The 23,034-nt window shown below is 37.0% G+C and overlaps 1 protein-coding gene across 1 annotated transcript in view; it reads right to left on the minus strand.

Moving 5' to 3' along the window:
• Positions 1 to 22,789, minus strand: part of PDE7A (phosphodiesterase 7A) — a 42,463-nt gene extending 19,674 nt beyond the window's left edge. The window contains exons 1-3 of the mRNA XM_010085068.1: positions 22,730 to 22,789; positions 14,760 to 14,820; positions 6,939 to 7,022 (exon numbers count right to left, since the gene is read on the minus strand). Coding sequence (XP_010083370.1) covers positions 6,939 to 7,022; positions 14,760 to 14,820; positions 22,730 to 22,789 — 205 coding nt within the window. The remainder of the gene's footprint in view (positions 1 to 6,938; positions 7,023 to 14,759; positions 14,821 to 22,729) is intronic.
• Between the last annotated feature and the right edge of the window lie 245 nt (positions 22,790 to 23,034).

Consider the following 23,034-nt stretch of genomic DNA (forward strand, 5'->3'; position numbering starts at 1 on the left):
TGAAGCCCTGATAGTGCCATTGTAAGGCACTATACCCTCTTTTCTCCTTAACAGAAAAAAATTAAGCCAGACTTTTGTTTTTAATGTATCACAGATATGTATTTATGTACACATTCTTTCAAGTTTCTTTCCCACATATTAATGATCACTGGAAAATATACTGTGGTTAAGGATTATCTCAATAAACATGGTTTTGCATGTGTCTTCTGACTGGAATCAGCAAAATTGTAAAGTTCCAAGAAACTCTACTAGTACCACCACTTTAGTAGTAACTCCAGTAGTTTTCAACAGATGGAGGGCAACTGTTAAGCATCACCACCAAAGATAACTCATTTCCTGAGGTATCTTACAAAATGAAATACTGCCTTAGCAAAGTATAGAGACACAGAATGGTACAACCATTTCGTCTGGGACAGAAGATACTTCTAGTAGTCCTCTAGTCCAATCCTCCACTCAAAGCAGAGATAGTTTGAGAGCAATCACTCAAAGTGCAGGGATTAGACTACTTCAGTATGAATTAAATGCCAATTCTCCAAAGGCACTCTAAGTCTTTAAATAATACAGCACCAAAAGTGTAAAGAAAACACTGAGAAAAGGTATCTAAAGGATTCTTGCCCATACAACTCGTTTGAATTTTGGATCTCCTTAATATCTCTGTAAACACTCCAAGAAAGACACAAAATTAAGTAAATTGAACAATGTCATTCCTGTGCTGGACTGCATAACATTTTGCAATTATCTTAGGACTAGGAAGCAGTACATACGAAGCATATTCTCTACCAATTTACTGAATCATAACCCCAGCAATCCTGCAATTGTGTACTTCTTTTTGACCTGAATCTACCCACTGGGCATGGCAGATCTGTAGCTCACAACCTTATAGTGTCAACAGACAAACCTCACTGAAGCAAAATATTTAGAGGAATATCATCACGATACACAAACATTCCTTACAAAAAATGGTTTATGCTTAATCAAGATCTTGATGCTCTTGAAGAACAAACAAGTAAATGACACGTAACAGCTTGACTCTCTTCCCAAAAGCAGGATAATATATCCCAGACCATCACCAGATCTTTTTCTTGATATCTTCCAAGAAAACACCACTCTTCAGTGTTCTAGAATTCTTCAGTTCTACAGCAGTGGAACAACGGAACCATCAAGTAATAGTTTTTTTGCTATTTTTTATCCCCACAAATGAAATAAGAATTCAAAAGAATTCAAAAAACATCATGGTTGACAGAAAAAGAATATCCTTTAAGAGTCTGTGTGACTGTCAACAGAAAAGTTAAACTGGGAGCAGAGATAAAAACAGAAGAATTCTCACACTTTATGCCAAGTTGTCCATCAACCCCAAAAAAAATCCCACACCCCCCCCCCAAAAAAAAAGAAAACAAAACAAAACAAAAACAACAAAAAAAACCCCCAACAAACCAAAAACTCCAGCCTTTCAAAATAAACTACTTGGAGAAAGAACACCTTGGAGAGGTTCTACACAAAAGAAAAATAAAGTGTGGCTGTGTCTTCTTTTAAGGCCAAACTTACCTCAGCAATAAAACACTGAGCTGCACCACAGCAAGACTCAAGAACACACATGCTGTTTTACAGAAACATGAAAATAAGAAAAGGTAGGTAAAATAACCATCTAGGATAGCAAAAAAAAAAAAATCTGTCCTGTATTCTCAATTGGAAGCTTTTAGCCTGAAATCTTCCTCAACCAAGCTTACTTGAGCTTCCAACTCACTTTTCACTTCATCTTCACTGTTTTCTTTCAGTGAAAGCTGTATTTAGGACATTTTCTATGACTTCCCCTTGTGTGACTGCATTCTACACACTAAACATAAGTCAAAATTTCTCTCACATTGAGGAAAACAATTTATTTGAATAATCTGGACTGTGAATAATTAAAATTTCAGAATGCATCCTTCACAGAAAGGCAGCTTCTAGAGAAATCTCTTGAGTACAAGCTTTTCACTCCTCATTGCTGACATTTTCACAGAGAAACAAATACTTACTTCAACCTATGACCACACAGAAATCTTCTTGCATGACTTTATTCATTGTGAAACTCACCCTTCTTCACAGTAGACTGTTGAACAAGACAGACAATTACTCTTAATCAGATTCAGCTAGGTAATTCCTCTATATTCTTGAAATAAAAAAAGGGCATTTAGCTTCATCTGGACTATGCTCATTTTATCTCAGTATCCCTCCAGATGATACTGTCAAAAGCATCATCAGGTGCTGTTACACAAAGATTTCCCAAATTGTTTAAGGCAATCAGTTTGGATTTGAACTCTTCCCTGACTTCTGGCCTTGCACCCAAGGGAAGTCTAAATTCACTGTCCAAGGTAAACCTTTTCCAAGAAACTGAAAAGTTCAAAACAACACTGCAAACAGTAGATGCTGACACCTTTGCCAAATCTCAAAGTACTGTATAAAATGTTACGTAAACTGCAATTTCCAAGTAAACAGTATGAAAGATGCATACCAAAGGCAAAATCTGGAATTTCTTCATGTGCTTGCGCTCTTAAGAAAGAGAATTAGATTTATCCATCACCTATAAGTCACCTAAAAACTCTTCCTTTCATTTCCCCACGAAAAAGGCTCCATAAACAACTAAGGAGAACCACCTAAGCCTTAATGAAGTCTGAAGCTCCCATCACATTGTCTTGTCTCCTATGTGAACCACTGTACTGTATGCAAGCATCAATTTGATTCAAAATTGAGCCCTTCCTATATGTTTACAGAAACATACTGATTAACTCAAAAATCCTTTCTTCTTTCCAGGATATTTTAATTCACAGATATGATATATTCGGTTATCTATAAAACACAAAAGAGAGCCACATGTGTTGGCAACATCACCATCTCCCCAGAGGAGTGTCTCAGACTAGAGTGGCAGGAAAGAATTCTAAAAACCTTTTGACAGATACAACAGGAAAAGCAAGAAGAAAAAGTTTCCTCTCCACAAAACCAAGTATTCAGTTTTTATCTGGTTCTTCCAGACTATATGAAACAACCCTTTCCTAAAAAGGAAGCTTGAAAGTGTTAATGTAAGTTTTATCTGCATAAGACAAGTCCCAATATTTTTGCTGTTAACTATTCACTTCAGCTTCACTTTCCTCATTTTGGCCTCGCTTCCTCACTACAACATACTGTACATATCACCGAGCACATTAGCTGATTGGGTTTCTCTTTCAGGTCAAACAGTGAGTGATTGGGGCATATTATATATGCTTTTGTTTGTGCGTGCTAGAAAATCCTCACAAACATAATCAAAGATTCACGTACATAAAAACTATAGATGTTATTGGCAACATCTCAATAGCAAGAAAACAAAACTTAAAATGTTATTGATGGCTTGCTATTTCTGAAAAAGGGAGTATTTTTTATACTGTTATTTACCAATTCTTCTACTAAATATTTTCTTTTGCATTAGCTTTTATCAACATATTCTGTCAGCATTGCAGACTGAATTATTACCTATGATGTCCTGAGTAATGCAAAAAAAAAAGTAATCCCATAGTCTATTTGTAAATCAGCAGAGAGCAAGAGTGGCTATAACCACTGCAATCACTTTTTCAGTAACTTCCCTGAAAACCAAACAGTACATGCTGGGTTGTCAGACAGTAAACTGACAAACTCTCTCCTTTTTACCTGAGGAGTGAAAATAAGATTCAGTGCTCTATATTAAACTCGAAATATTAAAGTGTACACAGTTTACTGTGTAACTGTGAAATATGTACATCCATTGAACAAAACCAGACCATTATATTTCAGATAAAAATTTACTTCTGAAGGAGAAAGTTACTGTGGCTGCTCTTTCTTCTCCAGACATGGCGAGTTTTAGCTGCTAACTTGAGTTTATGCCCGTGGTCTCACACAGACATAAACAACAGGCCACAGAAACAAAAAAACTACTAATTGATGTCCTCATGTTAACAAATTACCAACCAACATGAAGAATACAATCTTGACTTTCCTCATTCATTGGGAAACAGTCTTGTTGAAATAAAACTGTTTATTGAGCTATTCCTCCTGGCTAGTTCCTGCCATTAGCTACAAAAATGTGACTTCTGGAATAATGGACAACATAGAAGGAAAATTACCACTCAAACTTAGTTTGATCATCAGTCAAATTGCGCATTTAGTAATCCTCAGATGTGACTCCCATTATCACCATCTCTAGCAACAACAAAAAGGACTTTTTTCCAACAATCATTTTAACATCATATTTCCTAGAAAGAAATTACCATTGAGAATACTTCTACCCAATTCAGAAACTTGAATATTCATGTGCCAGTTACAGAACCTGGGATGAAGATGCAGACACTGAGTTTATAATCTTTAAGAAGAAACAGAAGTGGTCTTAAGAACTAAATGCTAACAAACTTTACTTTGGTAACACTAGTTGAAGTTGCAAGTAAAAATAATGTCAGGAAACATAAATGATTATTTAAAAAAAACCCCCAAACAACAACAAAAAAGTAGCTTCCTGAAAATAAGAATAATGCATTGAAAATTCAGTATTCTTCAAAACTACCAATAAAATACTGGGCTAGGAGCCTACTAATAAAATATTGGAAAAATAAAACTGGTCAGCAGATTATTAGCTGGACTTCCTGAAAGATGTTCAGCTTCTTCACAAAACATCGACAGAAAAAGAAAATAATGCTAAACAACAAAAGTTAGCTAAGCAAAATACAAAACAGCAAACAATGCGTCAACACTGTGAATGATAGCCAGTATACAACTCATCAGCAAAACAGGTAAGCAATGATCATTGCAAAATATTTAGAATCACACAGTAAAGTTAGTGCATAGTAGAAGAAAATTAGAGTGAAACTCTACAGCCACCATGAAGGAAGCATATCCATGCATTACTGGTGTTCAGTATGCAGCTGCGGTGGGGGAAAAAAAAAGCCAACATTCAGATGGTTTAGTATGCTTCAGCTGCAGAAGAGACCCTTTTCAGTCCAGTTTTTGCCCCAAGCAAAGAAAAGGCGGCTGGCTTCTCTCACATGCTACATCTACTGCTCACATGAGTGAACGTTTTTCATCCATGTAGCTCTATGTGGCAAAATCCTTCCGGAGTTACTGGGGAGGGGGTGGGGCGGGGAGGGGAGAATATCCTAGAGATGAGGTCATATCTGATTCCCACAACTTCCCTCTACCCGCAGTCTGACAGTACGATACTAAAACTCTTTTGCTTAAAACAATTAGGGAAACAGTGACCAGGACTCAATTAGCATTGCAGAGAAAAATAAAACATTTTACTGATTTAAAAAATGTCTGTAAATTAATAGATAATCTAGTGATATGAGGAGAAATGGGGCTGAGCTCTTTATTGACCTTGAAAGAAACTCAACAAAGCAAAAGGAGTCTTAAGTCAAAGAGCAAAGCTGCAACAGGCCACAGTCCTGAAGCAGAAAAAAATCTGACTATAATATGACAACTCTGAAAACTGCCACAGCAGCTGACTAGAAAGGTAAGTTACAGCCAAAGAATTTTTTGGGCCTCCTAGCAACATTCCTCGCTGTCATCAGACACGACAGTTGATGTTGCTAAAAGTTGGTGCCTGTGCCTGAACAAGTAGGGGCAAGAAGAAAGGGTGTGAAAATCCTTTTCCTGATTAGTCACGATCTGCTTGATGTACAATCATCAGGATGGAAAGCAGCAGCATGATGAATGCCACAGAAAATACAGTTAATTTGACAACAGCAATATCATACATGACCGGCTTTTAACAGGTAGCTCTTTTCATACTTCTGTTAGTATTTTCCCATATCAGCATGAAATGCCACATATTATATACACACGCATACAAAAAGACAGTTATGCAATTTCATAAACCGCATGCTGTCTCTACTGAGAATTTTTATTATACTTAATCAGGACATGAGACAATTCTTATCCTCTGTATTGAAAAAATTAATATAGTGTACTCTTCAAACTTTGTTTTCTCACCTATTTTAAGATACTAACTTTTGAATGAAACTAAGAGTTTTAACAGTTTTAAATATATATAGTGATCTACTTTTTAAAAAGTAACTTCAGTTAAGATCAGAATATTAATTAGCACAGTTTCTGCCACTCATTTTTATTAGTAAGGTAATTACAACAACCACACTTGTTACCGTGAAACAGTTTTTCTGAACCTCTCCAATCCATTCAGAATACTTGGAATTGTGCTGATACAATGTAGATACAGATACTTTATGACACTTAATTAAATTATGCCAATAATATTAATGTATTAAGATTTAAATCCCCTGCACTTTTGCTGCATATTTATATGGTAGTAGTTATGACAACAACTACTGACATATTTAGTTATAACAGTACAGATGTAGAGAAAGAAGTGAAAATATCAAAAATTAGTATTCTTTTAACATTTGAGAAAAAATGTTTCCTAAAACACAAAGAAATTCAAGTCTGTTGTTTTCTTACAGCACTTTAATCTTCATTTAAGATTTGTCTAGATCCAAAATATTTAAGTCCTAGCTACATGTTTGAGTATATGTAATGTTAACTGATTATGATCAGGTCAAGAATATTAACATCTACTGTAATTCTCTTCAAACATCATCCTGGACCAGGCCCTTCTGCTGCTATATAAAAGCAGGAAAGTATTCTTCTCAAGTGATTGTGTCTGCCAAGTAATAACTCGGCACACACATCAGCAGCTGTATATAAAAGTCTTCATTTCCATAGGGATTCAGGTCTAAATTCAAGGATTTAAAACTATATTTTTAAGAACAGAATTTAGCAGTGAAGATTTTTCTCTTATTTTTACTAATGACGTCGCACAAAAGATTTCCCTAAGAAGTATAAAAAAATGGTCTTGTGAAATAAGCTGGTAACTTTAACTCCTGGCCTCTAAAAATAATTGAAGCCTTTGTTTATTTGTCATTTATCTGCTTTTAAATACTTACAGTGAAAAATACGGAAATCAATGTATGGATGAGAACCTCTTCTCTCTGTTTCAAATCCTGCCCGACTTCTTACTCGCACATCTCCTAGAAACAGGGTCAAGAGTGAAATAAAAGTGTGGAAGAGTGGCAGAGATAAAATGCAAATGAACACAGCCTGAAGGGGTAAAGATTCATGTACTTAATGGAGGAGGGTTATTCAAACAATAGGCCTATTTCAATGCTTCTTGTTTTAAAGGTGAAATTCAAAACAAAGTTTGAAGACTTGTTAAACATGCAATCGCATGCTTTCTTGTCCAAATCTCTCCTGCCTAAGCATACGTTGCCAGAAGCATGTGATAAGCATTCAGATGAAATTAGGTACAGCTTGCTACACCAGTATGGTAAAAATGCACCTGAATATGACAGGAAACAAAAACATTAAAGGTTGATTTGTTTCTCACTAACACACATAAAACGTTCACATTTTGTATAGTATGAAAAAGATTCAGCTTCTAGAAATGGTAGCTTGTAGCAAATAAGCCCATTACAATATGGTTTTATATTACGTAACAGAATATTTTCCCACTAGCATTTACTTACTTGTGCTCAGCTGTTTGAATATTACACAAGAGCCTATTAAAATACCAAAACTCAGTATTAAAAATTTATGAAACTATTTCGCACTTCAATTAGCTTCAACCTGCATCTTTCAGCATGCTAGTTGATTTCTATTTATGCATTTTACCAATTGAAAGCTGATCAGCACTCTTTCATTACGTATTTGAATGCATTAATGCTAGTTCACCTGGATTAAAAGCTTTCACCTAAAATCCTTTAGCAATTACAAATTTGGACAAACCTTGAAGGATCAAACGCAATGTTTCCCTTCCTCAAATTGTAACAAAAAAAGTGAGATTTAAGATGTGAAAATGTTCTTGCTTCTAATTATGAAAATCCTTCAAGTGCCGTATTCTCCTGCCCTCAAACACAGTGATTTTTGTATGTACTTGAGTACTTAACTCAAGGAACTAAGACTAATTTTATAAGAACAAAATAAAAATATAGCTGTTTTATTTCCATATATATTTCCATAATATTCTAACATCTTGAGTGTGCTTTTCCTCTCCAACCTGCTAATTCACAATGCTAAAGCAGGGAACTCAAGTCAGAAAATAGCTAAAGATACTGACTAAAACTTCAGTAACATACCTTTACTGCTTAATAGGTATCTTTCTAGAGATACACATCTATAAACACTGACATATCTACAGTAACACATTTCATATGAATGTTGCCTTGTGAAGCACATTGGAAGGACCACAAAAAGATAAGTAGACTCAGGGGTCCCCAAATAATGAGTTTACGTATCAGTAAAAACATACCAAACACATGTGTTTTTCAGTTATTACTCCTTTTGGTTTTTTGAAACTGAAAAACTTAACACAGCCACAAGGCAAAGTAACCCAATTACTACTTGTAAATATTACTTTTCAGACCATTACTTATAAAGTTTTCAAGCATTCATCTGAGCAGATTGCAAGAGGCTCATCTTGTTCCAGGCAATACAGAGGCAGCAAATTGTAGAACTCTTCTGTTAGGCACAAGCAACTGGTGAATTTTATTTGCAAAATAAGTGAATAAAAAAGAAAAAGGAAGGAAATATTGGAAAAGCAGCAGCAAATGCACTAGTAGCTGGGTATGAAAGTATCAGTTTACATGGAGGAAAATGCAACTTTCATTACCTTTCTCTCATATTTATCTGGGAAACCAGTCATAGCTACAGCTGTGTGAATGAGTTCACCAGCTGAATTAAAAGAAAAATAGAGTTTTTTCAGTTGAGATAATTTTCTTACAGAAAAGGTGATACAACTTTTGTGAATTATATTTAGCTTTCAAAGCAGTCTTAACTTTCAAAATTTAGCAACCGTAATGTGAATTACCAAATAGTTTCAGCCTGTGTACAACTAGGATTTGGGGAACAATTTACTTGTTCAAAGTATCAAGAAGAGGAAAAGTTCACAGAGAAAACACCTGAAGACTAACATGCAAATAGCTGCAAGTAACAAAACAAGCAGGTTCATCTGACAAATGATATCCAGAAAATTCCTCTCTGCTTTGTTTTTTACTTACTAGTACCTAGTCTAACAGCATAGTTGGAATAACAGTATCCCTGTTACCCTTTAAATGGCTGCAACGTTGTGGATTTTGAGTAGGACAATAAGAAAAACTGTCTACAAGTAAAATGCAGAAGTGCAACTAACTACACTGCTTTTAACAGTAATTATTAAAACATAATTTACAGGAATAGTTAGCCAAAAGAAGAAATTATATACTAAAATGCACATGGCAAACTATTAAAAAGGCAACTGTAATAAGACAAAGGTAAAATGAGGGTATTTACTTGCATAAATAAATAAATTTTCAGCAAAGAAAGCAAAATATTTTCATTAAACAGTGGTTAAACAAAATTCTCTCTCCTTGATCATGGTAGAAGCAGAGGGTATTTTGTTAAGAATGAAGATCTCAACAATGGATGAATTTTTTTTAGACACATTTGAATTTATTCTGGAGAAAGATATCACTTCTACAGGATTGGAATATATCACAGTAAACGAAGTAGAAATTCCTACTGGGTCAAAACAAAGGCAGAAGAGCTGTCTCCATTATCACTGTACAGAACTGCATTTTTCAAGAATACAGAAAAGAAATGCGCTTGGAAAAATTGGTATAAGTGGAATTTGAAGATACATCTGAAATTTCACATGTATAGAAGCATAAAAAGGAATAGCATCAAACTGGCTGTACATTATGAAATGTGCTATTAGCACAGAGAGACTAATCTCTACTGCATATGTCCCAAAGCATTCAGAAATACTGGACCATTATTAGGCATTCGCTCTTCAGATAATCTGACCGGCAAAGATCCCAAATGTACCCACTTCACTGTGCCTGCACACAAGATAACATATTCACATCTGATTTGCTTGGGAAATCCTGTACAAGTTTTTTGTAACCCTATGACTCTGATACAGAATTTAATTTTAAGCAAGATACATGTTTATCATCATAGGTAAAGGCACAAGGCATTTCAGATTTAAGATCAGCCAAAAGGACAGTGTTACATAATTCCTTCAAACAGCTATAGAAGTCCAACCTCAGAACCAATCATTATTATGGTGGATGAAAGATAATTAAAATTCAACGCCGAAACCAAAAGAACTTATGAATAGTCTTTGTTTATTTAGGCCTTAAAAAAAAAAATCAAAAGTAGTTAAAAAATCTTTTGAAACCATCAGAATGCACTGTTCGCTTATAGGTAAATTTCCACAGTGGGAGGGAGGGGGGGAGCACAGAAGCGGTAGCAAGCTGACAGTTTTTATCTCAGGCTCCTCTGTCTCCTTAGGGGAACACATTCAAGTCCAGCATCTTAATGACAGTGGACTTCCAGACACAATTTTTTTTCCTCTTTGAGAGTTTCTGTGAATCCAAAGAATCAAGAGAAGGATTCAACAAATGTGAAGCCTTCCCTTCAAAATCTGATTTTGTGCAAACATGACAAAATATCTGTTGCCTGAGTATTTAACTACAATTTTTTTTTAAATAGTTCTACATGACCAGGATTGTTTGCATTTTTAAGAGAAAGGCTATACGTGCAGGAAATCAATTTATGACTGAATAAACAGTGGAAGAAGGAATGTAAGGAGGTTTGCAGCTGTAACGGAAAACTGAAAAGGAATCAAGGCTGTAACAAAACTTACCTTGAGACAGATATAACTGAAAACTGAAAAGGAATCAGGGCTGTAACAAAACTTACCTTGAGACAGATTGTTTAGTTCCTACCCCTCTCTCAGATTCCTGCTCACACCGCAAAGACAGCTCTGATACTTACGAGGCAGCTGAAATGCCATAGCTGACATCCCTGTGCGTTAGGGTTACACAGCACACACTTCATGCTACCCTAACACTCCAGAGTGGCACAGTAACAATGCAGCAGCTGCCTGGGGAGCTGAGGCCTTCTGGAGCAGGGGCAGAAATCTCAGAGATCATGGAGGACAACTGGGAGTAGAAATTACAACAGCCACCATGTGAGGGTAAACCACGCAAGTCAAAGGCATGAAGTTGTGAAGAACAGGATTTCCAGAAAGAATTACTAGCTTCAGAGATTAAAGTTCCTATTGAATTTGTTGGAGAAACAAATGACAGGTCAGCCGAATATGTCAGAATTAAAGCAAAAGAAATGCAACACAACAACTGCTACCAAAGAACAATGTGCACCTGCATTACACAGTAGCTTGCCTCCACTGTTGCCTATTTGAAGTGATCAAGACCTCTGAAGGAGGGTAAAATGCTCCAGTTTAGTTGAGAGGTGCATGCTCACTGATACAGTCACTGCCCCAGTCTTTCCACCCCATGCACAGTAGCAAAACTTTCAGGCAATATAAAACAACAAGAAAAAGAAACCAGAAAAGCAAAGAAGAGAAAAAGGAAGAACATATTAAGATTACACAGAAGCACTTACAAGAAATTTTGAGAATTCCTCATAGTTGCTGAGAGAAGTAGCTGACTGAGGTGATGCAGATATATTAGCCCTTCAGAGGTCTTAAAAGAAAAAAATTCTACAATGCTGCATCTGTATCTATATTTTAAAATAGCAAATAAGCCACTTGGGAGTGGCTTAGTGTATATTTTGGGAATGGGGTATGACAGATGAGTCAGAGTCAACGCTGTTTGTTTATAAATGACACTGATGAAGATAGTTAAGAGTTAGTCGTTTATTTTCTGTGCCCCTAAAATCTGATGTTTTAAATTGAACCTGGAAACACTGCCATACCTCAGAAATTTCTGTTTCCTTGGTGCAAATGCATTTCCATTGGACTCCCATTGGAACAGCCTGGAAACATTAAAGGAAGCAACTCTACCGCCAGCACAGCTAAACAGAGGCAGAGGGAGGTGTCCTAGATACCTTCAGCTTTATATTTTTGGTCTGCTAAAATAAACACCTTATTGAGGTACATTTTATTAGCAGATATAGTCTGTTTGGAATAATAACCAACCAAGTAAAAGGCAAAACCTCTCATGACTGTGCCTAACTTCCTGTTAAGTTACAGCTGTGAGGACTCCTTACAGCTTAGTCGGCTAAAATGTACTAAGACAAATAAACAAACAAAAGCAAAACCCTCACAATTCTGTACGGGAAATGCAATACTTCACATTTCTTGCAAAAAACTCTAAATGAACATATTCATTCTTGAACCTGGTCTGTTACGAATGTTTCTACATACTGATGTGTCCAACTGTTCAGCTTTCAGGCTGGTCTTTTCTACAGTCCATTTACAAATACAACACTAATAAATCTGGAAATAGTTGCTAACTTGTACAGTGTAGTGTACATAACATTTGGGAAAACAAAGTGATCACCAACAACTGAGAAAGTAATACAAATTTAGCATACTGATTCAAACATCCATTGAGCCACTTTTTGTTTGGTTGTTGGCACCCTCCTCCCCCCAGCCAAAGTTAGGAGAGGTCAGTCCTTTAAGAGACATCCTGCCTCTGAACAGCCAGCATCATTGAACAGCAACAAAGGCCAGCAAGAGTTACGCTATTCATAAAAAGCACCAAACAGTCTAATTAATTCCCATGAGAGAACAAGTGAAAACACGTTCTGAATATGTTCCAGTTCTGCCTATGAGAGTAGTCAAAGAAAGATTTCAAAACAAATTACATTTTCCCCTCAGTTCAGGTGTATATGACAAGAACCACAGGAAGTTATGCTTTGCTTCCCTCTTGATTTACTTGAGCATTATCACAAACCTTTATGCAGAAATGATGGGCCTAACTACTTTATGGTACAGTTAAACTTCCAAAGTAGCAAAAGAAATCAGATTATACTCCCCAGAAACTAAGAATTATTTTCTTACAAGCTGAGTTTCTATCACTAGCAGATTAATTTTAAAAAGATAAACACACAGGCATATAACTTACAGTAGCGTTAATTCAAGCATATCAGTGCAATTTTGAAATAAATTAATACATATTTCCCCTGCTGTGAAATGAAAAGTACTCAATTCGTAGGATTTTGAAGCAGCAAAAACATTGTACTTTCTAGTTACAGCACAAAATAAATTTAGTTTAAAAGTATGACAAAATCAAGGAAACAAAACCACCCGAGGTCTGAATTTACGTTCTTATTATGACTAGCGCAGAAAAAAAAAAACAAAATCAAGGAAACAAAACCACCCCAGGTCTGAATTTACTTTCTTATTATGACTAGCGCAGAAAAAAAAAAAATCACATTTTGAAGAATTCTACTGTTCCTTCCTGCAAAAAGGATTATTAAAAATCCAAAAGTTATTTTTAATTTTTGAAAATTAAATAAACCTATATCCAACAACAAAAAAAACTCAGCTTTTTCAATAGATATTTAGAAGCCAGCATCTTCTGTCCTCCTCTTAACAAATCTCCAAAGTAATTACATTCTCTCATCAAAAATGCTTCAGTAGACAGTGCGATAGTATTAACAACTTCACTAACTTAAAAAAATCAAAATAATTGAAAAACAAAACCATGAAGATGCTAAGTCAAAACTGGATTTTTGTATACATATGTACGCATAATCAAAAATCCTTCAGTAGACAGTGCTATAGTATTAACAACTTCACAAACTTAAAAATCAAAATAATTGAAAAACAAAACCATGAAGATGCTAAGTCAAAACTGGATTTATGTATACATATGTACGCATATGCCTACATACATAGGTTATGACTAAATTCATATATATACACACGTGTACACATGCATATAACTTACAACTTTAAATTCATAGTTACGAATTTCTGGGGACTTTAATAAGTACAATATAAAACTAAACTGGAAAGACTCAGAGCATAAAAAGACATGTTCTGGCTGATGTCATTGGAGTCAGTTAACAATTTATAATCACTAGCTGTTGATGTTCATTGAGCTGTGCGAGACATCATGCAAGCATTCGTAGTCCATTTCAACACAAAATCATAGCTCAAGATGGCTTAAATTAAGTGGAGTAATTTTGCAGTGAAACAGACTGAGAGTATATACACAGTCCCCATGCCATCTGCACCACCAGCAGCCTGAACCCGGCAGCCAGACCTGCAAGAGCTTTGCATCTTTCTCCTCCTTTTTTTCTGTGCACTCACTATCACAGAGGGTCTCCCCTGGATGCTTGCCCCTCTCAATACTATCCTCCCATTTTAATTCTGCTTTACCCTTTATCTAGTTGCTACTCTGGAAACACTCTTCAGTAAGCTGACTAAACTACTGGCCCTGTCACATGTCCTTTCCCTTCTCAAGTCATCTTCTAGAAGTAGTACAAGAAGTATTGTTTAGAATTATACCATTATTTTAAGAACCCCTTGAGCATTTCATAGCCTCAGTACTTAAGTTTTCACAAGCATGTGGTAACTCTCACACAAATGTTCTCTAAGCTGCAGTTTTAACCAGAAGGATATCATGCCAAGACGATAAATTCCATCACAGAAATAAAGATCAATCATGAAACACCTGGAAAACTTAACTTCTACCAAACATGTTAGGTTAATTGTAAGAACTTTTTATTTTTTACATACAGGAGTAAAACATCTGACACAATGGCTAACTCAGAAAAAAAGAAAAAAGGCAAACAACCAAAAAACCCAAGTCAACACAAAAGAACTCAAACTATTCTAAAGAATCTAAGCAGAATATTATCCAGGAAAAAGGGAATTATAAGTTCAAGAATTCAACACCCAAATATAAGAAAAAATAATTTTTAAATTTATCATTAACATCAGAACTTTGCAATACAGAAACTGGTATGCTTACCTAGCATACGAATGTACAACGCAGTCTGATCAGAGCTGTCATAGGAAATTGCTCCACGTCTCTGAAAAAAAGGTGCATGTAACAGAAGTTAGAACTGAATCATTTTAAATTGAAATGAAAATAAAGTATCAATTTCCCATTTCCAATTTAACTCTCAAAATTAATTTTGGAAATTTGAACATGCATCTTTCAAATACATATATACTGATTTTGTTTGCAGAGGTGACAAAGGAAGGACAGGAATTGGTAGTAAAGAGATTATGAAAAACAGGACCAGAGTGTGGAAAAAAATACCCCTCCTAAATTTCTTTCCCCAATCATTCCTCACAATAAAAACAAAAGGCAGAAAAAGATTAAGCAGACACAAAAAATGTGATCCTCATAGCCTTCTAGAATGTAATGCTTAAAACAAATACTTGCAGTTCCTGGTTTATTTCCTTTTACCTAGGGGGTATTTCCATCTTTCAAAGCTAAAAGTCCTTTTAAAAGAAGAACACAAAATTTCTCATTACTGCAGTCCTAGGAATTCAACCTATATTCTGCAAGGGCAGGACTTGGCTGCCAGATGCTACTTTCATTCCACTCAGTACTTTCTGTAGGCAAATCAAGGTACCACTGAAGCAGGATGTAACATATAATGGGTAAACAAGTGGTATTTCACATTTGATGACAGAAGTCTGAAACAGTCATCAAGCTATCCATGCACAATATCAAGATACTCCCATATAAGCTGTATTTGTTACCTACCAAAGAGATGTATGTTCCATACATACTCAGCTAATGTGATAATAGTTATAAGCCAGGAAGTCTCCCACAGGTGTGGGGAACTGTTCCTCTAATAGCTAAAAACTGGGGGAATGTTCTCATAGTTACACAACACTGGCATCATGTAGTCTTCAAAGCTTGGCATGACCTAGCACCCCACCTTGTGCCTTGCCTTTACTGTACTTTCACCTCTTCTGCTGTTTCCTAGGGCATTAATAAAATTAACACTCATTAATGTTATTTCTTAATCCTAGGATCAGAGGATCGCTTATGCAATCAGACTTCAATTTTGCCAGTTCACAACATTTGCTCTTTAAAGAAATAAGATTTGCGTGCATGCGTGCGCGTTAAAAACGCCTATGACCTTTCTGTGTCCACCACACGTACTTACACTGAGGACAGTAAAGCTGCCACAAAGGGTTATCATACTCCTTTGAGAACTTCAGATAAAAGCTAACCTAGAGGTGAACGCAGTCACTTTTTTTTTCTAGCAGGAACAACACTGCACCAGTGACACACAACAACCTGAAAATGCCCAAGTTCAAAAGACTGGAAACCAAACTATTTCAGAAAACAGCACAGAAAAATACATGTTGGACATTTAGAAGAATTCTAAAAGAAAGAAAAATAGATAAAGAAACAAATTACTTGGAAGGGGAAAAAAAGGCTAAACCGCTTATAAACATTTACCAAAGAATGCACACAGACTAGAGACTAATAACCTCTATCAGCATGATTTGTACAAGTGATGCGTTGACTGCTAACCCAGAACTTACACTTAATTGTTTTAATATCTTTCATGTTAAAACAAGAAACACACTTGAAATCAGAGAAGTTCTTCCAAAGGTAAGCTTAAAATTTAATTACAGAAATGACCAAAGACCTAGCTCCAAATGGGGTCCAATTATAGTAGCTGTTGTAAAGACTATAAGGAAGAACTCCCTGTACAGCACTTTTATGTTGTCTGAACTTTTGTTCTGTATTTCCTTGGAAGATCATAAACCATGCAAATAATTCTTCCCTTAAATATGTTTGTACAGCATTTCTCACAGCTATGTGCCTGTCCTGATGGGAAAGGCAGCAATACATCTCATCAGCAAAAAATAATGCTCATTTCCCACTAACATTCTCAAATTTCTTCATATAACCTACCTTTGGGTTTCAGCAAATCTCAGATGCATATATTTTCAGTAGCCTTGAACATTTCATATTATGGACTGGGCACAATCAGTGATGTAGTTTAGTGCTAACTTGCAATTTCCACCTATCACAAATTTCTGGACATGGTCAATACAGTTCTGTAATTTAATACAGGAGAAGCTAAGCCCACATGCAGCTAGAACAACCATACCCACATGGAGCATTAATCTCTGAGAAGGAAAACAATATGCAAAAATTTACTGAAAAAAAAAAACATCCTCTTGATACATTGATTCTAAAATATTACTTTCTCTCTAAAATACGAAATATTATTTGCTAGATAAAGTAGTACATCCATGTATGATAGCAAACACAAAGAATATTTGTGAAAATATAAACCAATTCTTTATACAAACAAGCGATTTCTTTCTGCAAGGACTCTGAAAGATCTCAGAGGAATCTTTGAACAATCAAATCCTTTTAAAATTACCCTTCAAAGTTCATCTCTTTTTCCTTAGGAAACCAATCTATTGTGTAAACCTTAATAATAATGCTTCAAAAGCAGTAGGACAACTTCAGCTAATTCTGCTAAACTGGTAGAGTGTCCTAAACACACTTCCTTAATTTAATTTTTTAAAATAAAATAAATAAGAGGAAAACAATTATCAAGTTCCACCAAGGGGCAGATACAGGGTGGATGATGAGTGGTCAGACCTTGTACCTTCAGACCAGGCAAATAAGTGAAGTAGTTAGGAGCACTGAGGTGGGTAGTCACAGACAGAGGGAGCTTATAGTACAGAGGTTTTTAGCAACTTGTGACAGTTATGTAAATTAAATAATATTACACTTACTCAGACATGGATTGCTTTGTGCCAGCTCATGCTCTGAACAGGTAATAGACTACGTACTGCAGGCTGAGGTATATCACCTATTTTCCCACTTCCAATAATATTGTCAGTGTATTAGTTATACTACCCCCTACACTACTCAGAAAAATGAAAGAAAGCAAAAAAAGAGAAGTAAATTAATCCACCCTGCTTGTGGTTCTTTAAAATACTCTGCCCCGATTCCACTTGCTAAACCCAGCAAACAGAAAAACAGATTTAATGCATCAGCTTCTATTAAGATGTGAACTGTCACGTGCAGCAAATTTATAAGCAGAAAGACAAAACATCCTGAAGACCTAAAGTTCCTGTAAAGTGCTCAGCAGTTCAAACAATTTAATCACCAGTATTCTACCCTTGGTGACTGCCAGAAATGCCTCGTCCCTCATTACTACCCAAAGACTGTGCTTACACTAAAAATTTACCATACTTACACGGTTGAGATGACTGTAGCATAGACTGTACAAGCCTGCAGAAACCTTGGCTAAAACCTTCATGGACAGAGCTCGACTTCTGGCACTTCAAAATATCACGTTATTGTTAACACTGTTAACTCATTTAGCGTAGAGTTTTATTTCTAGAACTCTGACACCTCTTTGGTCAACCTGAAGCTTTGTACCTATTAACAACCTTAAAGCATATTGAACTCCTTGACCCTCTGTACAAATCTGAAACAAATAAGCATCATTCCAACAGGCAGGCAGAATTACTAGCCCTCAAACTGACGACAACCCTAACATGCTTAGGCACGTTCCCTTTTCAAGCACAAGGACAACTTGGTCTGGTGGAAATATCTGCTGAACTCCAAGTGATTCAACAAATTCCTCAAATCCTTTCCAGACATGAGCACAGCCATCTGAATGGGATAAGCTGGTCTGCTTCAGCACTGAAGACAGGTGTAAAAGATGACTAGGAAGGATTCATAGAATCATAGAATGGTTTGGGTTGGAAAGGACCTTAAAGATCATTGAATTCCAACTCCCCCGCCGTGGGCAGGGACACCCTCCACTAGCCCAGGTTGCCCAAAGCCTCATCCAGCCTGGCCTTGAACACCTCCAGAGATGGGGCATCCACAGCTTCCCTGGGCAACCTGTGCCAGTGTCTCACCATCCTCACAGTCAAAAATTTCTAATATCTAATCTAAATCTATCCTCTTTCAGCTTAAAGCCATAACCCCTCGTCCTGTCACTACACTCCGTGATGAAGTTTGCGTCCCCCATCTCTCCTGTAGCCCCCTTTCAGGTACTGGAAAGGCTGCTGCAAGGTCTCCTCGCAGCCTTCTCTTCTCCAGGCTGAACAATCACGACTCTCTCAGCCTGTCCTCGCAGGAGAGGTGCTGAAGCCCTCTGATCATCTTAGTGGCCCTCCCCTGGACTCGCTTGAACAGGTCCATGTCCTTCTTGTGCTGAGCACTCCAGAGCTGGACACAGTACCCCAGGCGCAGTCTCACAAGAGCAGAGTAGAGAGGGAGAATCACCTCCCTCAACCTGTCAGTCACACTTCTTTTGATGCAACCCAAGACACTGATGGCTTTCTGGGTGGCAACTGTGCATTGACAGCTCATGTTCAGCTTCTCATCAACCAACACCCCCAAGTCCTCCTCAGGGCTGCTCTCAAGCCATTCTCTGCCCAGCCTGTATTTGTGCTTGGGATTGCCCTGACCCATGTGCAGCACTTGGCCTTGTTGAATTTCATGAGGTTGGCATGGTCCCACCTCTCAAGCCTGTCCAGGTCCCTCTGGATGGCATCCCTTCCCTCCAGTGTGTCACCGTGCCACACAACTTGCTGTCATCAGCAAACCTGCTGAGGGTGCACTCAATCCCACTGTCCATGTCGCCAACAAAGATGTTAAACAACACTGGTCCCAGTACTGACCCCTGCCTGTCACCGGTCTCTACTTGGACATTGAGCCATTGACCACAACTCCTTGAGTGTGACCATCCAGCCAATTCCTTATCCACCATGTGGTCCAACCATCAAATCCACATCTCTCCAATTTAGAGACAAGAATGTCACATGGGACAGCATCGAATGCTTTGCACAAGTCCAGGTAGATTATGTTGGCTGCCCTTCCCTTATCCACCATCGCGGTAGCCCCATTGTAGAAGGCCACCAAATTTGTCAGGCACGATTTGCCCTTAGTGAAGCCATGCTGGCTGCAACAAATCACCTTATTTTCCACGTGATTGTTTACACTGGACTTCCTCTTTGAAAACCTCACCTTAAATTTCCGTTTCATACTAGAGTGTCGTTTTCCAAAGGGCAATACAATAAGAAAAGCTTTCATTTCTCCTCTCTTTTGTCACATCTTTATGGAAAGTGAATGGAAGAAGTTCAAACTAAAATGGAAGATCCATTAACCCTTTTAGAACAACAATGATAAAAGGACTCCACAAAAATAGGTAAAGAGATTATGTACTAAAAGAGATTTAAGCCAGATCTTTCTGAAAATCTTTTCACAAGAGCATAGGAAGTTATTAAAGGCCGTGCAACAGGAATGACATGCCAAGATAGGATATAGATAGATCTTCAAAGGGAAACCACTTCAGTGATGCCAAGGAGTACAGCACATGGATGTAACACTTGGAAACAGAGCATCTGCTGCTGTTTGTGCCAAACAAACTTTTCCATCGATGTACCAGTTTTATCACAAGAACTTCCCAATCCAGTTCAGAGAAGAGCACCAGCATTACTGTTGGCCACTTCATCTCAGCAAGCGCCAGCTAGCAAAACAACTGCTGATCAACTTATGTAACAGCAGAAACAAACTGGTAGAGCTGTTGGCCTTCAAAATTCAGTACCTCAGTACCTCCCACAAAAAAGAACCATCTATGCATTTGATGGAGTAACCAACTGCCATTTTTCGACTCAGTTTTCATTCAGAACCTGGGAAAAAAAAGCCAGAGGACTGCAACACAGTCAGATGTTTTTACCTACTTGGCTTTTCTGCCCAAGTTATTTGCCCAACAATCAGAGAATTGTCTTCAGAAAGAGAAACTGAGAACAAGTTTGGAAAAGCTGTTATATCATGGCAACTGCAATTTACTGTTACGCTGCCTCAAATATACACACTTAGAATCTTAGATTGTTTCCAAGAGTTTGTCAACTAGAAGTCCCTAGAATGACAAACTAATTAGACCAGATTTCTCCAACTATTATTGCATTTCAAAAGCAAGACTGTCATTTATCATAACTCTTAGAATTATTTCAAGTAATTAGAAGTTCCATGCTAATGCAAGTTCCACAGTTTTGCACAAGGCATCACCAAGTTTTTAGTCATTAAAGCACTGGAAATGTTCTTTTAAAGCACTTGAACTGCCACTGAACTCAGGCAAGCCACTACAAAACAGTCCTACTACTATTTTCTAAACATTTCACTAGAGTTCAAAGCAGTATTTTCAAAGTTTAGCAAATACCTGAATGGGGCAATTTCAGTATTTTCTTCCATATAAAGCTATTCCATGATTGTCTCCCAAGACAGATGACAATCATTTATAAACTCAGCTGTTGTTTGAATGATACTTATCAATGTTAGTGATACATACATCTAACAAGCATCTGTAAGATATTTTCTCTTATACACCTTAGATATATATATACACACCATGTGGCATTATAAGATTTACCCAAAGTTTTATCAACATAAAAGCTTCAAGATTTAACAAGAATATACAAAAGCTTCAAAATCAATTAGAAAAGAAAGCACAGTCAAAAAAGGCACAAGTGACTGACAAGTGAAGACAGAAACACATAGGAGTATTACCTTTAGAAACTAAACCAGAATGGCAAGAATCAAAAGCAACAGCAAAGTAGCATAATTGTATGAACACACACAAAAAAGAATTCTTTAAAAGAAACAACCATTAGCACATTTAAAAACACAATCATAAACAGCAGAGGTTTTTATGCTTAACTGTATGTCGTCAACTACCTAGAATTCTTTTTTTTCCACCTTAACAGAATCTTTGAGCAAACTGCGTTACAGACAATCCTTAAGCAGGCTTTTTATGTCAAGTTTCAGAAAACCAGCAATTTGACAATATACCAGTAAAATGTGGATGATGTACTAGGCTAGCACACCAGCTATAAAACTTTGTCATTTAGAATCTGCCTTCAGTCACAAGTGAATATCCACTAGCGTATCCTGGTCTTTTTCTTGATGCAACAAAAGTTATCAGAAGTGCTAGCAAGTAAGCCTGGCCATTTGTTTTTAGTAAATTTAGGACTGTGTTATTGGCAACGACTGAAGGATACATGCATGGATACCTGGCAAAGCTTGTCTTCACAACAAACTCAAATGCATGTTTGTTCAGGTTCTCCTGTTAATTGTACAAAAAATGTTAAAATTGTATATTAATAAAAAAACTATCTACATAAAAAAAGCATGAACTCTTAATTTATTATTTTTCTGTTTCCCTCATTCTACCCAATTATTCTGGCCCTCCTTCAAAGTCCTAAACTTAAATTTATTCCTCCTTTTGGAATTAATTCCAGGGTAGGCAGCATGCTATGCTGAGAAGAGCCTGGTCTCATCTCCAGACACCAATCCCACCAACATTTACTACCACAATATACATTATGGGGATACTTACATTCTTCAGAACGAGAGAGTAGGAACTCCTAGTTTTGTCTCACATTATCACCCATTTTTTAAAACACCAACATTTCACATGGAGAGGGTACAAAGTAAGTGAAGGAGCCAGTATTTCACCTAAGCAAACAAAACTGGTATTTCCACTCGCGTAACCCTGAAATCCACAATACAAAAAGGATATCCTGTCCAGGAAGCAAAATGTGCTAATTTGTTTTATTCTCCCTATGTTTAAAATTGTTTTTCCTTGTTTTCACAAAGCCTTTAAAGCATTATAAAATTGTATATCTGTTAGTAAAGTAGGCAAGCAAACTCCTGCCATTCAGAAGCTGTTCAGTTCCCTTTTCTCTGTCTCCTAACTGGCACTGCTACAAACACACTCTTCCCACTTCAAAGCAGGCAAAAGTCGAGAGCAACAAAATCATGTAGGAACACTTAAGAAGCACAATCTTAAACGATGAATGATGTGTTTCCAAAACAGATTAGATTTAAAAAAGAAAAATAAGTACTCGGGAAGTTCTTAATGACTTGTTTTCTCTCAGGCTACTCACAAACCTAGTAAGTCAAAACAGAACAATAAAATGGCCTACCTTAGAAGCAATCCATTTGATAAGGATCACAGCTAAACACCACATCAACGCAATTCCCATTGGATCACCCTGAAGACCTGAACCATAACCTCCTCCCTGCTCCCGGCCAGTGCTGGAAGCTGTGTGGGGGTTTTGGAGCCTGAGCAGAAGCCACAGGGGTAAGGCAGAAGGCAGCAGGCGCTGCCTGCCCTGCCAACAGCTGCGCCAAGGCTGCCGTCACCCGACAGCCCAGCAATTTGCTCTGCGTGAGCAGCGCTGCCCTGCACGTCTTGCTGCGAACTCCATACTCAACAAGAAAGTTTTAC

This window comes from Pterocles gutturalis, unplaced genomic scaffold (assembly GCF_000699245.1).
Source record: "Pterocles gutturalis isolate BGI_N339 unplaced genomic scaffold, ASM69924v1 scaffold7276, whole genome shotgun sequence".
Lineage (NCBI taxonomy): Eukaryota > Metazoa > Chordata > Aves > Pterocliformes > Pteroclidae > Pterocles > Pterocles gutturalis.